The sequence below is a fragment of the Dendronephthya gigantea genome, unplaced genomic scaffold, assembly GCF_004324835.1.
Source record: "Dendronephthya gigantea isolate DGI-Jeju-01 unplaced genomic scaffold, DenGig_1.0 000050F, whole genome shotgun sequence".
Classification (NCBI taxonomy): Eukaryota; Metazoa; Cnidaria; class Anthozoa; order Malacalcyonacea; family Nephtheidae; genus Dendronephthya; species Dendronephthya gigantea.
The window spans coordinates 1,456,148-1,473,832 of NW_021163060.1; the positions used below are offsets into that span (position 1 = coordinate 1,456,148).

At 36.1% G+C, this 17,685-nt stretch overlaps 3 protein-coding genes across 3 annotated transcripts; 1 reads left to right on the top strand and 2 right to left on the bottom strand.

Annotated features, from left to right (window-relative positions):
• Positions 1-276: 276 nt before the first annotated feature.
• Positions 277-10,556, bottom strand: LOC114528547 (A disintegrin and metalloproteinase with thrombospondin motifs 6-like). The gene is made up of 24 exons (XM_028550209.1): positions 10,316-10,556; positions 9,391-9,436; positions 9,067-9,314; positions 8,847-8,961; positions 8,056-8,210; positions 7,343-7,429; positions 6,986-7,266; positions 6,727-6,855; positions 6,316-6,463; positions 6,146-6,244; positions 5,241-5,386; positions 5,020-5,162; positions 4,387-4,517; positions 4,146-4,266; positions 3,987-4,076; positions 3,506-3,663; positions 2,999-3,131; positions 2,572-2,698; positions 2,289-2,496; positions 1,908-2,100; positions 1,540-1,842; positions 1,216-1,347; positions 861-1,019; positions 277-688 (listed from the first exon to the last, which is right to left on the bottom strand). The coding sequence occupies exons 1-24, from the start codon at positions 10,364-10,366 to the stop codon at positions 528-530; spliced, it is 3,564 nt and encodes a 1,187-aa protein (XP_028406010.1). The 5' UTR covers positions 10,367-10,556; the 3' UTR covers positions 277-527.
• A 147-nt stretch (positions 10,557-10,703) lies between these two features.
• LOC114528394 (octopamine receptor 1-like) lies at positions 10,704-11,629 on the bottom strand. Its single transcript, XM_028550013.1, has one exon. It carries the CDS (start codon positions 11,627-11,629, stop codon positions 10,775-10,777), a length of 855 nt encoding a protein of 284 aa, XP_028405814.1. The 3' UTR covers positions 10,704-10,774.
• Positions 11,630-15,466: 3,837 nt separating this feature from the next.
• On the top strand, positions 15,467-17,683 carry LOC114528560 (octopamine receptor 1-like). The gene is made up of 2 exons (XM_028550224.1): positions 15,467-16,689; positions 16,937-17,683. Exons 1-2 carry the CDS (start codon positions 15,752-15,754, stop codon positions 17,133-17,135), a joined length of 1,137 nt encoding a protein of 378 aa, XP_028406025.1. The 5' UTR covers positions 15,467-15,751; the 3' UTR covers positions 17,136-17,683.
• The last annotated feature ends 2 nt before the right edge of the window (positions 17,684-17,685 follow it).

The following is a 17,685-nucleotide window of genomic DNA, read 5'->3' on the forward strand; positions in this document are numbered from 1 at the left end:
ATATTCAATGTTTTTTGTTTTTACCAAAAAAATTACCAAATTACTTGATTTTTTCCAAATTTTACCAAAAATTTTACCAAAATTTTATTTTACCAAAACTTTCCCAAAAAATGCCAAATTTTACCAAAAGTAAATTAATTTACCAAATCTGGTCACACTGATTATGCATCAACCGCATGATGATGACATAATCAGAGGACATAATTATGTATGATATTTTGTTTTAAAATAACGGGTAACTCTCTGCATAACACTGTGCTAAAAAAACAACAAAACTGTTTTTATATATTTTAATGATTAATTCCACCAAGAGACGGTACAGTAGATCAGCTGCTATACTATGCAGTCATCAGTTAATATACTATACTATACAGTCATCAGTTATATAGTTCCGCAAAAATGAAAACACCCGCAAAAAGAAAAAAAAAATCGCTGGAATATGCTGAACCCCCAGTTTCTAGTTGAAACGCAATATAAAAGATACTACAGAGACCACGAAACCACAACGATAACTAGTGATTTACTATTCACACGCATGTCTCACGGAGACGATCGAGATCATAGTTCGAAGTTAAAGAACACCAAGGTTGAGCAACACCAGCACTGGTACAAGTGTTGTAGAGTCTGCCACGATAGATGAACGGGAAAGAACAACATTTGCCAGAGGTCGTGCGTCTACGACATGGTTCTAGAGAGAATTATTTAGATTTACATTTAAGGCATTTAAAACGTGAAAACGTCAACAAAAACTAGGATTTCTATTTAACATCATTAAGTAAAAGGCTCCGCAAATTGTTTAAAATAAAACGTCCCCTGGTGATTGCTAGAATACGGACGGTATAACGATGGTATATTCTTACCCTCACACTCGGCACCTTCACCATCCAAGTCATAATTGCTTGTAGTGGAACACCACATTCGTCCCTTTTCATTTGGAATGCATTCATAGTAGGATTTGCCTTTGTATATGAATGGTATGGCGCAATACTTATCTTCAGTTGATGTTTTATAACAGTTCTCTATAAACAAATAATTATATCTTTCATTACAATATATCACAAGAAAATATCGCAAAATCAAGTCAGATACAATATAAGGTCTAATATAATCCTCGGTATTTTTCCTGTCTAAAATAAAATGATATATACCTTGCCAATAAGATGATGCACTCGCGCGCAAACTATACTAGCTAATGTACCAGTTAATATTTAATACCTTGACACATATCTTCACAGCAGACTTGAATTTTGGGTGCAGGTTTTTCATTTAGGTCACATTGTGAATTATCTGTTAGCAATTTGTCATCTTCAACACTGTAACATGTCGGGGTAGGCAACAATACTTTGCCTGGAAAGATGAAATTGAAAGGAATTTCGAAAAATATATAAACTAATTAAGATGAAAAGAATGACACTATGCTAGAAAATATGAAGCCTTTTATTCATAGACCTTCATAAATAATAAATAAAGTTGGAAATGAAAGAAAAGGATGGCACGAAAGGAGCGACGTTACAGATAATGTTGTTTCCAAAATCTTACCATTGAGAGCATAAACATAAACAGAATCTTCACCACCAATGATATTCCCTGTACAATCGCTAGCCTCGCCACCTTGAGAGAACACACGATGTGCATTCATTGAGCCATAACAATCACCATTACCAGAAACAGCGAACATACGTCTAGCTCTCTCCCAAGCAAGGCGGCCACAATTTTTTACAACGTCATTTTTATTGTTAGTATCAATGGTAAAAGAATTCAACGCGGCACCAAAGTTTCTGTTTTTTATTTTGTAACAACCAACAGGCTTATATTCAACCTTTTCTTCGCCCCCAAAATAACCTAAAAAAGAATATCAAGCGCTGCAGACTCCTGACATAGTTCATAAAGTAGAAATAATTCAGTACCTCGACATTCAGAGCAGTTGGGGTAAACATGTTTCCAATCATAGCATTTCACGCCTAAATTACATATCAATTCTGTTATCGGTTTTGTGCTCGGGCAATCCGAGTCTGTCATATCTTTTGTTTGACCCGAAACCAGGAGTTTCTTGCACGACAGAGTTCTTGTCCTAATACCTTCGCATTTCTCTTTTGAACACTGCAAAAATAGAAAAGTATTTTGATAACTATCATTTAAAAAATTTGGCATAAATGCTCAGTAATAAAAGAGGTTCCAGGTGGCGTATGTCATGTGTTGAATTACTCAGAAACATGCAGGAAGAGCATCCTGAAAGCAACAATTTGAAAGGAAAACTTCGATAAAAAGTTACTAAGATGTTGACGTACCGCTGACCAAGCTGCTGGAAACCATTCTGGCGCACAGTCCTTACGATTGCAATTTTCAGAATCAATTGGTTTGCTTCCACTGCACTTATCATCAGCTAACACTTTTACAACATCAGCACTGACTTTCTGACGACATTCTACGGTTCTACTCCGAGTACCGTTAGGACCACAGTCAGCACTACAATCTCTCCAATTATCCTCTTCCCAACTGCAAGAAGACGGTTAAGAAAGTTGTAGAGAAATATATAAGATTGTAGTTACTGTATTGTAATTACTTATATACCTTGGTTCACAAGGGTTCGTATTACAAGCCACAGTATCAACTGGTTCTGTCGAAGAATCGCAATTATTTTTACCCACTTCAGTACCATCATCTTGACGATGGCAAGTCGTTATCTTTGTTTTCACACCTGAAAAAAATCCATATTAGACCGATTGGCGTTTGCAAAACCGCTAACAAACTTTGCGTTTTAACGGCACTATCTTAGAGTGTGATTGCTGATGTATTTAGTAAAGCTGTAAATTCAGCTCTGCAGTATGTGTTTGTTACATGCATGCACGCTTGCCGTATAAATTGAACGGGTTGAACGGCTGTAAAGGTATCGAGCCGTCGAGCTGTTGATACGCTTCAGTATCAACAGCTCGTATCTTGGGATATCTTAACAAGACAAAATATACACTCATCATCAAATCTCAGGTGATATACATACCTCCAGCACACACAGCATTACACTCACTTAATGAATACCTCCAGATGAATGTAAGTGGTGTTGCATCAGGCGTCGATAGACGTTCATAGTATTCGTAAAGAACTCCATCATTATTCTCATAGAAGTAAATAAACTACAAAAAAAATAAAAAATAGATTCTGTGAGAGAGTCAGAAAAGACAATACCTCTCTACCACAGTATTATGTAACGCTCGCGGTATACTGATCAACCTATGGCCAGCTCTTTTTACAAACACTATCGATTTAGAAAAAGCCGCGGTTACGGGGTTATTTTCGTAGGTAACAATAGATTGTTAAGAAATGATCCTCACTGGACCTCTCTAGTAATTACAGTTTAGAACTCACAAATCAGTTCACAAATCAATCCAATAAAAAGAAAGTTAGTTTAGAATTAATTTCCCTCGGCAGTAAAATTTTGATCAATAAGAAATGCACATCCGGGAAGAACAATTTTAAACAGGTGTCTTTAAGTGACAAAACATCATACCATAACTTTTAGTGGTTCAGTGGTTGGTCCATCAATAGCCATGGTCTCCAGAGAGCGTGATGCAGAACGTTCAAACGTTATCCTGGAACCAGCGAAGAATTTCACTGAACTACCCGTTTGATCATGGATAATCCAATTATCGTTTTGATCCTTTAAACCTACATAAAAGATGTTTAAATTGTAAAATAAAGTTTCTGGATAACGCAATTATTTCCCGTTTATTCTGATGAATATCGCTAATGAAAGGTTTTGTTATTTATAAGAGAAAAGGAGAATTTAGGAAACTCTCTAGAAAGAAACAGTCAAGAAAGAGAGAAATGAAACAGTATAATAAACAGGTGACTAACAGTTGTGTTTATCCCAGGGTTTTACCAAGAGGTGAGGTGTTGATCCCAGCGTTATAATAAACGTCAGCAGTAACAATCTTCTTTTGTCAATACTAGAGCCGTTATGAAAAGTAAAATGTGAAGAAAAGACAAACCTATGTTATTCCAAGTCTTTAATTTCTCCTGAACAAGAAGATTAGCGGAGCCAGTTGGTAAAGTAAACATTACCGCAGCTGCGTTCTTTCCTGTAAGATTTAGAAATATTCGCTCAATACAATGTGTTGTTTGATACATCACACGTAAAAACTACTAACCGTAGCCTTTGTGAACTGTATTATACGAACTATTCACCAATCGACATGTTGACCCATCTCCGGAACACACTCGGCAACGGTCGTAAGATTTCCGAGCAAATGTTCGGTTACACCCAACTTTCTAACAATATACAGCAATAATGTTGTAGTAAATAAAACCTTACAGTGCGCTTTAAAATTGAACTAAGTCTGGTAAAACGTTTGTTCCTGTTTATTTAGATGCGTTACGAAATGAACTTACAGTACAAACGCCTGAGACACAAACATCTCTCTCATCTTGATATTTTGAACATAAAGTTCCATCAACAACTGTTGACTGGTAAGAAATAACAGATCTGCCTGACAGACAATTCAAGAGACATGATGAACGTCCTATAGAAATGAGAACAAAAAATGTCTCTGATACTGGTTAAGATGGTCAGGATGAGATGGTGAAGATGAGATGGTGAGGATGAGATGGTGAAGATGAGATGGTGAGGATGAGATGGTGAGGATGAGATGGTGAGGATGAGATGGTGAGGATGAGATGGTGAGGATGAGATGGTGAGGATGAGATGGTGAAGATGAGATGGTGAGGATGATACTGTAGGATGAGATGGTGAGGATGAGATGGTGAAGGTGAGATGGTGAGGATGATACTGTAGGATGAGATGAATGGTGAGGATGAAATGGTGAAGATGAGATGGTGAAGATGATACGTAGGATGAGATGGTGAAGATGAGATGGTGAAGATGATACGTAGGATGAGATGATGAGGATGATACTGTAGGATGAGATGAATGGTGAGGATGAAATGGTGAAGATGAGATGGTGAAGATGATACTGTAGGATGAGATGAATGGTGAGGATGAGATTTTTCAGTCAAAATGTTTACCTGTGTACGGAGAGTACGATTGACTTTTTTCTTTACATTGTTTTGTAAATAAATCATCCGTGCCCGCGGGACAATCTTCAGTATTGCATGTTTCATAGTGACCTTTACTCTCCCCCACGCAATTTTTGCCAAAATATTCAGGTCTAAAAAACACAAAAAGTACTTTTTACATTCTTTTCATGAATCTTTAGCGGAAAAAAGTTAGCAGTCATATGACTTACGGAGGGCTGTCACAGGAGCGTGTTCTATAGCGAACTCCCATACCACAAGATGATGTACAACTTGAAAATGTCTGAGACCATGAACCCCATTGACCATCAATTGGATCAGGAATTGGTTTATCCACACATTTACCATTTTTACACCACTACACACAGAAGAAAAAATATGAAGAAAATGGCGCTTGCCAAGATCTCTAGAAGGAGCAGTGTAGAACTGATAGAACTATCCAGTATAAATAAAGTTAGTTTAGTTTAGTTTTTCTCCTGTAATAACACTGGATCAATAAGAGATGATCCGTACTGGACCTCTAGGAAGAACAGTTTAGAACTGATAGAGCTATCCAGTATAAATAAAGTTAGTTTAGTTTAGTTTTTCTCCTGTAATAACACTGGATCAATAAGAGATGATCCGTACTGGACCTCTAGGAAGAACAGTTTAGAACTGATAGAGCTATCCAGTATAAATAAAGTTAGTTTAGTTCAGGTTTCCTCCTGTAGTAACACTGGATCAATAAGAGATGATCCTTACTGGATCTCTAGGAAGAACAGTCTAGAACTGATAGAGCTATCCAGTATAAATAAAGTTAGTTTAGTTTAGGTTTCCTCCTGTAGTAACACTGGATCAATAAGAGATGATCTTTACTGGACCTCTAGGAAGAACAGTTTAGAACTGATAGAGCTATCCAGTATAAATAAAGTTAGTTTAGTTTAGGTTTCGTCCTGTAGTAACACTGGATCAATAAGAGATGATCCTTACTGGACCTCTAGGAAGAAGAGTTTAGAACTGATAGAGCTATCCAGTATAAATAAAGTTAGTTTAGTTTAGTTTTTCTCCTGTAATAACACTGGATCAATAAGAGATGATCCGTACTGAGAGATTAAAAAACACGAGGAAAGTCTTGTACCTTGTATGTTCCGCACTCTGTGCCTTCCAATGGTGGGGTTGAGCGATGTCTACAAGTATTCGTACCAGACTCACGGCAGTATAATACTGTACAATCACTCTAAAATAAGAAATCTTTACATTAAGCAAATTGTGACGAAAAGTACAAATTTGTAATAACAAAACTCAAACCTTATAAGGTCCACAGTGAGAAAATTTATCTCCATACATTAGTCGACATTGCTCATCACCAGAGAAATTCTTGGCAAGATTCACAACACTCAAATCTTCTATGGTTTCAAGTCCAGGAGGAACGTCATTCAGGCACGAGAATTTATTGCTAAATGAACAAAGAACTGTAATTACTGTACCACCTCTAGCATCGGGTAAGATAAAATTTCTGTGGCTGCAACGTTTTGAATGGTTTTAACAGTGAAGTATCCCTGAAGAAGATCCCTAGGAAGATTATTATTCGTAGAACAGATATATCATTTATAATCACAGAAGAAAAATGGACAGAAGTCAATTTCAGATGTAAATTGTGCTGAGTCAGTTCAATTTTTGAGGCTGAAGAGGCCACCGAAGTAAATTTAATGTTCATACCTACTAAACGAAGATTGAAGATTCGTTCGACTGCATGAGGACCAACTAAACGCATTTTTTCCAGAAGCCAGAATAGAATTCATGATGTAACCTTTTGAACAATCACCCGAGTCATGACCTAGACCTAAACTATGAAAATAAAAGAAAGTTTTAAGAAATTCAAAAGAAATATGAAGAGTACGAGAAAGGCAATATGAAGACGATACAAAACAGACTTCTCTAGAAATATTTCGAAATATTTCTATAAACTTTGACATACTTGTGTCCACTCTCGTGAGCCGCTGTTAGCGCAGCACTCAGACCAGCGGCTATGGTTGTGGCAACTGACCGAACACTGTGGCACATATCATTCAAATATCCACGACCATTCTCAGGACAACTAGAACCCTTGCCGCAAACTTTTTTTGTAATTAGGATAGCTTGATCGAAATGCTCAGGACTACTGTCGTCAGGATTGTTGAGCGTTGAAGTCCAGGTTGCGAATAAACTAATATAACCCATAGAACTCACTATATTATTCTTGTCGACGTCAAAGCCTTCCTACGAAAACATGCAACAGCTAAAGTCATTTCAATAGAAACTAATGGCTTCTATTTCGTAAACACAACCGTCTTACCTCTTCACCAGATAGGATCATAAGCTTTACGACTGTATAGATAACTTTAACATCTCCAATCGAATCATCTTGCATCACAGCATTCAACTACAGAATATTATGCAATGGTTTCATTATTACTATTAACTTGTATTAGTTACTCTAAACTGTTCTTCCTAGAGGTCCAGTAAGGATCATCTCTTATTGATCCAGTGTTACTACAGGAGGAAACCTAAACTAAACTAACTTTATTTATACTGGATAGCTCTATCAGTTCTAAACTGTTTTTCCTAGAGGTCCAGTAAGGATCATCTCTTATTGATTTAGAGTTACTACAGGAGGAAACCTAAACTAAACTAACTTTATTTATACTGGATAGCTCTATCAGTTCTAAACTGTTTTTCCTAGAGGTCTAGTAAGAATCATCTCTTATTGATCCAGTATTACTACAGGAGGAAATCTAAACTAAACTAACTTTATTTATACTGGATAGCTGTATCAGTTCTAAACTGTTCTTCCTAGAGGTCCAGTAAGGATCATCTCTTATTGATCCAGTGTTACTACAGGAGGAAATCTAAAGTAAACTAACTTTATTTATACTGGATAGCTCTATGAGTTCTAAACTGTTCTTCCTACAGGTCCAGTAAGAACCATCTCTTATTGATCCAGTGTTACTACAGAATTAAGGAAATCTAAACTATGGATTTGTGAATTCCAGGTACATATGAACTTACAAGGTAAACGACAGACATAAGATATTGTTCAGTGAAATTTCCATAAGCCTCGGTTGTGTATCGATCAGCGACGACCAGGACTTCGACATAACGATTGTCTGATGCCGAACGTTTTTTCCTTGTCACATGTGGAATAGCGTTGGGTGATGAATTATCTAAAACGAGACAGATTTAAATTTAATTAGAAAGGAAAACATGGTGACGTGAGGGTGATCTTCCGCTCGTGCACTGCTGCACATAATCCTCTAGTTTCTACGTCTCTCTGCCTTTTTTTTAGACAAGGGTATACAGTTTCGCCTGTATGCTTGGACGATGTCCAAAAGGGTCATACACGGGTTTGATTTCAAATAATTTGGACCCATGCAGTTTTGACGGAGTAATAATTTTAAACTATCCTGAACAATTTTTGGCATTTTTGGCATCCTTTTTAGAATAAAAGGGACACATTTCAACCCGTAGGTTGGTCCCTTTGGAGGAAGTACAGTATAAGGGGTCAAAAGCCCTCGGATAAGGCAAAATACTTGAGGGGTGGGGGTGTTTGAGAGTGTCACAGGATGTGAGGGAGTGTCATTGGTGATGTCACGCCCGGGGTGAGAACGGAATAATGACAGAGTTTTGAGTCAACTCGTCTTGAACGACACAGAGGTGAACGCAGATGTAAAAAATTGCCAAAATGCGTCACGTCGTTTGTGGTGGTTGCCAGAGAGAAAATAAATCAAAACAAAGGAAGTGGAAACGTCTTTGAGAAACATTCTTCCGGAGGAAATCAAGAGAAAAACGGAAACACTTACCACCGCCTTGACGCAATGCACTGTCCTCGTGTTCTTGTCTGGTTATAACATGATGAAGACTTTCGTTTACGCCATGAATTGTTATAATATGACTGTCGGTCATAATTACTCCGGACTAAACAGAAATTGAGAGACAGAATTAAAAGAGGAAACGTTCACAGCAAGCGCCCAATCAAAGTGATTGCACTAGGTTGCTCGCAAACAAGAATTCGCCACATACCAGGCAACCATTATGGATTTTAACAGCTAAATTTGACCCAGGCTTTCCTTCGATGTGCCCTGTGTAATAATCATCTAGATTTTCCCGTGATACGGTGCGGCCGTTGTCACGTCGTATAACTTGAGCATGGGGTATTGCCAACTGTTTATTTCTGAAGAGATTCAGTGTGAGATCTTCACCGAAAATATGAAGTTTGTAACGAAGTGTTGGAGCATCACTGATCTTTGTCAATTTCGCTTCGACTTGCTCTGAAAATGAAAAATGAATATCAAACGTCGAGGTCTAGTCTGGTTTTATTGAAATGCAAATAATCATTTATCCCACCTTTGATCCCATGTCTTGGCTGTTTTAAATGCGCAGGATTTACTCCCTGCAAAAGATCCCAAAAAATTACGTTAAAATTCTAGAAGCGTAATCATAGACATTTAAAACAAATCAGCTCTCGAAACGGCCGAATAAAATGCACCGGCTATAATCATTAAAATTCTCGCGCGCCCGATATTTAAGTACTAAATATCTCAATATAATGAAGTTGAAAATATTAGATCAACTATGAAAAAGATCAATCAAGAAGCTTCATGAAAGATAATCAGTACTTTGAGCCTCTCAAGTAAAAACTTGCATTCTAAAGCCCCGCGCAGGCCGGACATGATTTGACAACGCGAGGCGATTTTCTATGACGTTTTTCTCTGCTCCAAGGGAAACAAGTAAATTTTTATCCCGTCGCAAAATTCGTGAAAATCAATAAAATGATGGTACATTTAACTGCTCGCTGCATCCCGTGCAGAGCACATGTGATGTCATGTGGGCTAATATTGAAGAATAAATGTTCTGCGAACTAAAGAGTAATGGCGCTTGGCGCTAACAGTCATCAAGAAACTGTAACATGCTACAATATTTTCAGATCAGTGGTTACAATATGTTAAAAATGATACAATTTGCGCAGTTACTATTCTTACACAACTAAGTTAGCTTCCAGATGTGAAGATGGCGTTTAGAGTGAATAAAGTAGCCCGACAGTTTGGTGAAAAAATAATCATTGTTGTATTAAAATGTCAACACCTGGCCGCGTGATCACTCAACAAGACTTTGCACACCGGATGAAGCAAGGCAGGATAGTTCATGGGCATTATAGCATACGCTTATGGATAGAAAAACAGTGAAATATCTGAAGCAAAGCTACCAGAAATTGGTGAAAATCAATTTATCAAATAATAGAGTGGTCAGAGCATGGTAAGAAAGCACATACCTTTGAATACAACATCGTAATCACGGCTAACAATACGTGGAAAACTCTCATTGTTCAAGTGTATATTGTCACCCCTCTCGTAAGAACTGCAGATAACAACTAAAGGTCGCACAAGGGATCACTAGTGACTCGTTGTGGCGAAACAAGGAACAGGAATACGACACAGGAATTTCTGAATGCCAGGAGTCGATCAAAATGAAGTGTTTATTAATTTATCCTGGCAACCCGTGAGATAATAACGATATTAATCAAAGATCTCGGGTTACCGCACGTATTGACCAATTCGGAAGTATAATCCATAATCTTAAATGTCAAAGTTTAAAATTTTTTTTAATGATCTTCGTGATTTTTGAAACGTTCCATCATAAGTATACCAAAGTAAAAACACACAATTTATTACTATAGTCATAGGAAAACGTTAAGAGAACATCATTGGAAAACATATAAATTTTCGCTGGGTTAGAGAGGTGAAACATTAAGATTATTTTTGCCAACAGTCCTCATATTACGGACATTATCTGTCTGGCGTGACGTCATTATGGTCTGAGGAGAGCACAGAATATTTCGGAATGATTCACGAAAATTCCTATATCTTAAACTATAAACAACAGGATTACAGAAGGAATTACAGAATGCAAGCCACGTGACTAAAGACATGACGTCAGCAGAAATCGTACCAGACCCCTTCGACGATACGTAAGTACCGAGAAGAAAGAACGGAGTGTAACACAGGAGAAATGTTCCTATAACGAACGCGAATGTTTTAATCGACTTGACTTGTTGTCTAGCAAAAAGCCTCAAATGGCGATGAGAAGTCTCATGTACATTATTAACAGCAGCGTCAACGATACGTCTTGCGTGTTCACGAACAACCTTGAAGAAATACGCGTAAATATAAAATAGAACAGAGAACGGAAGAATAACAAAGATTATGACGAGAAGAAAAGTTGATGAGGGGTTTCGGTGTGAACTGTCTTTCAAACAACCATACACTGAAGACCGAAACTCGAAGTCTGCATATGGTAGATTCACCACAAGCGATGGTACCAGCCAGATTAGTACCATCAATACTGTTACAGTACGTTGTGATATGAGATGTTGATAACGTAATGGTTTCTTTATACGGATATATCGATCAAAACTTAACAAGCAAAGATGTAAAATTGATATAAAACACAACGTGAGGGCAAGACTTGAGACAAGCTTACAAAGAATATTACTGAATCTCCATTCACCATCCATTATCATGATGCTATTAAACAGCATTGAAACCACCATTAATAAATCACTGACTGCGAGACTTAGTAACATCATATTGGTTCGTGATCTAAGCTGTTTATAAATAATGACAGAAAAACACACCAGCAGGTTTCCGAGTGTTGTTAAAAACATTATCAAGAAACAAAGAACAAGACGGAGATACAAACCAGCACCTTTAAAATGTTCACTGCTTTGTGTCGAGTTATCTACAGATATATTCAGGTGCTCCATGGCGGTATTGATGTAACGTTGCTCTATATACACAATATTATATGAAACATATGAACAAAATCGGTCCACATTCAGGATTTTTCCAAACACCTTTTATGCCAACTGGTCGTTCAATTATCTTTAGTTTTTTCACACAATGCAACACAAAACTATACACATGCAAATGAACTGTGTATAGAACTCTTTGCGACTAAACTTATGACATACTGAGTAAGGCTTGTTTTTTGCGCCTATATTTAAACCTTTTCGGAAAAATCTGTTTGTGATATCGTATCATATCTTCCCCCCCCCCCCCACGTTGTTCGTCTTTATAAACATTTGTATTGTCAAAATCATCTGTTCGGCAGAAGATAATTTTTTAAGAACTACGCGTACGCCCATTGCAATGAAAAACAAAACCTGATCCAGTAAAATATCAGTAAAATAAAGTAAGCAGAAGTACACATATCAACATAATTACTTTCTTCCTTCGCAAATCCATTTGATTTAAAACTATTCCGTTAAAAAGATGAACCAGAACGTCAACATTTGTCAGTTGTTTTTTTAATTATATTTTTGCTTTTTGTATATATTTATTTGTAATCAGCGAACTGTAATCTTAATAATAATATTAAACGAATATATTTCACAATCTCAGTAATAAAAAAGATTCAGAACACACTAGTTTATTTAATTCGCAGTTGGTGGTCAGCAGGTGCATGCTAATTATTAGTTTCAAAGTAGTATTGAATTCACAACGTTTTACAAAATAATGCAAGTACATATAAAGGTGCATAAATCATTTATACCAAATTCCTTCAAGTTCGCTTCTAAAACTATTTCGTTGAGGCTAAATATTTCTTGCCCTGTTCATATCTTTTGAGATATATTTATCAATGAATGTCATTGCTAGAATAGAAATCAAATACCCCTTTCTCGTTTGAACCAGGTCATGAGACGAGGGGATGAAAAGCAACATTTAAATTATATCAAGCAAAAATATTCAATAAATCATAAACTGTCTGCTAAATCACGCGAGAGATACCCTAAAACAACATCTCATTCATATTCAAAATAGGCATTTAACATTTTTTTTAACTGGAGGCGCTTATTCGAGAGGCGTATTTAAAGACTGAGGAACAATTAATAAGCAGTCTTTGAACAAACAAAATGTCCGTAAAATTACCGTATTTCAATCGTGTCAAATTTCTGAAGAAAACTCCAGTTCTATAAAATGTAATTGTCTCTTTTTTTAATGAAATTCGTTCGCAATTTTGTCGGAATATTTCAATATATATATAAAAAACAATAAAAAAGTCTTTGTTTGAATATGAGATGAAATTAATCTCACATGAGTCGGCAACATGGCGCCGACTTAATCACAATGTTTGTTTTTGATAAATGATTTTAATAAATAAAGAACATTACCTAACGTTCATTGATATAATAATATTGAATTATGGGTTATAAGTTGGACGAGATGGGAAACACAGTTTGTTTCACTGCATGTGGTGAAGCCATGTTCAGTTTTTGCTCTACGACAAACGATGAAGAATTGTCTTTAAAGAAACTGCGAACTTTGTATTTCGCGACATGATCTTCTGTAACATCGCAACGTTTCATTTTAACTGCATGGGAGAATAGTTCTAACTCAAGATCAGTTGATATCCAAATGTATAAGAAAGTATTAAATAAAGTTAGATGAGATTGTGAGATGAATAAAAAAACCCAAATTTCTAAATATGTAACACAAATGGACAGTCTAAACGATGATAATTAGCAGAAAAGCGTCGAAAATCTTAATTAAAATATTCATTTCTGCGCATTTGATCTTTATATCGTTCGTGATATTTAATCTAATGAAGATAATGAAGATTGCTTGTATTCAGATAATGCAGCGCCTCAGATAATGACTTCCACGTATCTTAAGAAATATTGAAATTCATATATACAATACTGCAAACAGTACATTACTTCCAAACAGCATTTCTAAAACTATACGGTTAACAAGATGAAACTATATATCGCGCTTTAAAGCTGTATGTATATTTTAATTTAGGAAATGTTCTAAGACATTAAAACAATTACTTTGCAGACAACTAAAAGCACACAAGATGTTGACATTCGTTTCATTTGCAAACATACATCTGTTTCAATATATAACCGCAGAAAAACGAATATTATTCTATCCAGACTTGAGACGCTTTTGATGAGGATATGATATTGAAACAATGTGTCGAGCAATAAATTAAGCCTCGATAAATTATATTAAATTCACTAACATTAATTCTTAAACTGCGAACAACAAAATATCGTTGTTACGAACGACATCGTTGTAACGACTGCCAAAATAATGGAGCAAAATCATAATCCAATTTACAGGTGAAGGAAATATTTCCTTGACGACTCAAAACAAGAATATAAACCAGGGGCTTAAGCAATTTAAAATGACGTTGACGTAAAAATAAACAATTAATAAAGTAGTAATTAATTTTTCGCTGGTTCCGCTGGGCACTGGCGCAAAGCCAGCCATATCTAAAATATTACGAGTGAAAAACAAAACTATTCCTACCTCAGTCTGAGGAGATCTTTACTCTTTTGCAGAAATCTCGTTCACAGATAAACCTGAAGAATAAAAAACCCATCTATTTAACTTTCGGACCTTGTCAATCAATATACAACATTCAACCTTACTATTGCTTAAAAAATGAGTCATATCACACTATAATATGTTATATTCTGCAGGAATACGATAAGAAAATATCGAGGTTATCGACATTCACCCTTATTATTGCTTAAAAAATGAGTCATATCACACTATAATATGTTATATTCTGCAGGAATACGATAAGAAAATATGGAGGTTAACCATGGAGGACGCTGGACGCTATCTAACCATGACACATGTTTGCATGTTGAAGTATCAAGCTTTAATTTTTACATTTTTTTTCTCTCGAGATCTTATCAAGTTATTTTGATAAAGCACTCTCATTTTAAGCAATTCTAATCCATCAGGTTAAATTGCACCAGTTGAACGAAGTAATTAAAATATGATAACGAAAACAGACTAAAAATTTCTAAAACACAATCAGTTTCCAGATGGCACAACAACACTTAATAAATAAAGCATGCACCAAATATAAAAAACACAGTTGATCGCAGTGACATTAGATATAAACAAATCCCCAGGAGATTTAGCATGCAACAAATTCATATGCACTGAAAATGGGAATCAACGCCAGAAAGCAGGACAATTAGAACGTAGAATGAGTGCAATTAGAACGTATACATCAGCCCTAACCACACAATATCGTTATAACTTTGAAGTATTTACACAGCATAAATCATATGAGTTAATTATTCATATTTTGAAACAAAGTCAAGCTTCATCCACAGAAAACTGATTGGACAGTCATGCAGGTGAAAACATATGAGAAGACACAACGACATCGCAGTATTTAGAAGACAAGACAGACGAAGGACGAGCAAGATATTCACATGCACCATTTTATTCAGCAGAAAATACTTGCTGAGGCTGAACAAGATACCCTCTCACTGACCATTGCATTCTCAAGTTAGAAAGGAGAGTTTACTAAAACGATCCAACAACATTTTCTGGGTTGTTTCATCAGATAACAATATATTTGGTTACGAAATAAAGAAACATCTTTACCAACAAATATCTTCTCTCTACATCCACGGAAATTTTGATTGTATTATCAAGTTGGGCAGGCAAGTGTCAAACAAGAGGTAGTCTTATCAGGTTATAAAAAGGATAACGCCTTCTTCAAGTTAAAGATCTGGTTACAACTAGAGAAGCAAGGAACAAACAAAGAAAACAAAAAGACGAAATCTTGTGTTTAGTCAACCTTCGAGATAAAGCCGGTTACCAAGGATTGCTGTTCGGCCAGTTCATTCAAACGAAAGGGAATGCGAACCAATCTGGTTTAATAAAACCTTCTTGCCATGTTAGCAAACTACAGTTCTAACCAAACCTATTTCAACACAACTAGTTCAACCACAAGCAATACAACATCTTTGATAGTAACAATCATACAACTGTTAGCATTTACTACGGTGATATTGACCGCCTTCGTTGGTAATATTTTGGTATGTATTGCCGTCTACAAATTTCGCCAACTGCAGACAACAACAAACATAGCTCTGGTAAGCCTAGCTGTGACAGATATTCTAATGGTTTATGTCATAACTTTGCATGCTATCATGGTCATCCAGGGAAGGTGGACATTTGGAAATGCTTTGTGCAAAGTTACCGGAAGCGTTGGTCTTACCCTCAATCTAATGTCATTACTGCATTTGGCTTATATCAGCCTGGATAGATTTATTGCAATCATTAAACCGTTCAGATATCAAGTTTGGATAACTAAACAACGCGTTATAAAAGCGATGTTTCTCATGTGGTTTATCGCAATTCTACTTTTAAACGGTCCTTGGGGAGACTTTGAATACAGAGCCAACGTATTTGGTTGTTTAAACGGAGTGAAACGAGGAGAATTTAAGTTATCAACGTTTATAATGCTTATAGTATTCGTTAGTCTTCCGTCTGCTTTCATACTTTTTACACAAATATGGGTCTGCAATGTCGCGCGTGATCATGCTAGGAAAATGAATAAACAACAGACGAACTTGAGGATATCTTACAGTGAACCATCACCCCCCGTGATGAGCAGAGAGAAAGAAACGAGGTATAGTAGAAAGACAACAGCTGAGACAAAATACAAGAGAGAGATGAAATCAGTGAAAACATTTGGGATTTTAGTTGGATGTTTTCTGGTTTGTTATATACCTTTCTACACTGTCGCCACGCTTCGATCATTTAATGGCCTGAACAGCGTTCAATCGTCAATATTAACTACCGTAACTTGGATTGCTTTTGTTAACAGGTAGGAACATGAAGGTGTTCTGACATTGATAGATCCACTGATATTTATCAGCCATCAATCAGTTGCTACAATACGGGGTTGTTTCCTAAAGAAACTCAACTCAATGATTTCCAATAAATAAACAAATTGTTTGCAAATATATGGGAGTTTTATTAGTTCACAGAATTTTCCGAAGTCCTCAAAATATCAGTGTAGGAATATCTCAGACTCAGTAGTAATATCTTGCTTGTTTAACTTTATATTACAGCGCAATGAACCCAATCTTATATTCTCTACGTCATCGGCAATTCAAGACCGCGTTCGAGAAGATTTTCAGGAAAGGACTGGCACGAATTGCGCCAATGCAACTCCCTGAAACAAGTCGAAGAAACTCCGTGCTTGGAAACAGCTCAAGTTTTCAGGAAGGAACGTTGAGAAACGATAACTCGTTAGTTACGATTAACTAATACGTCAAATCACTGACAAAAATAACTAATATGTCACTAATTACATAACATAAATTTATTTAACTCACATTTTCACGGAATCACCGCAAAATAACAGTTCCACTTCTATCACCTTACCAAGATCAATCCATACCCTAGAAAAGTCCAAAAATAACAAAATAAAGAAACAGAGAAACAAACATTAACCCATCAATGTTTCCTCTGACGGATATTGCACACAGACTGCCACAAAGCAGCAGACTCTATCTTTTGAAAACAGCCTTATGAAATGATGGAGGAAACATGTGAACACCAGTGATAAGTTTCACAACAGTTTTTAAACCTTGAAGCAGTTTCAACTATTATAACTCAAAGATTTTGCAAGAACATACTTCTCTTAAAACACTTGTATCCAAAAACTTGCTCCAAGTTGTTGTACTATCTCACCAATCAAAAACCAAATTACAATCAAGATTTCTTAGTAATTATAACACATAAGAACCAAGCATAAATGAAAATCATAAGCTAATGATGTGATGATCTCATGCAGAGGACATTTTTTATAAGATGC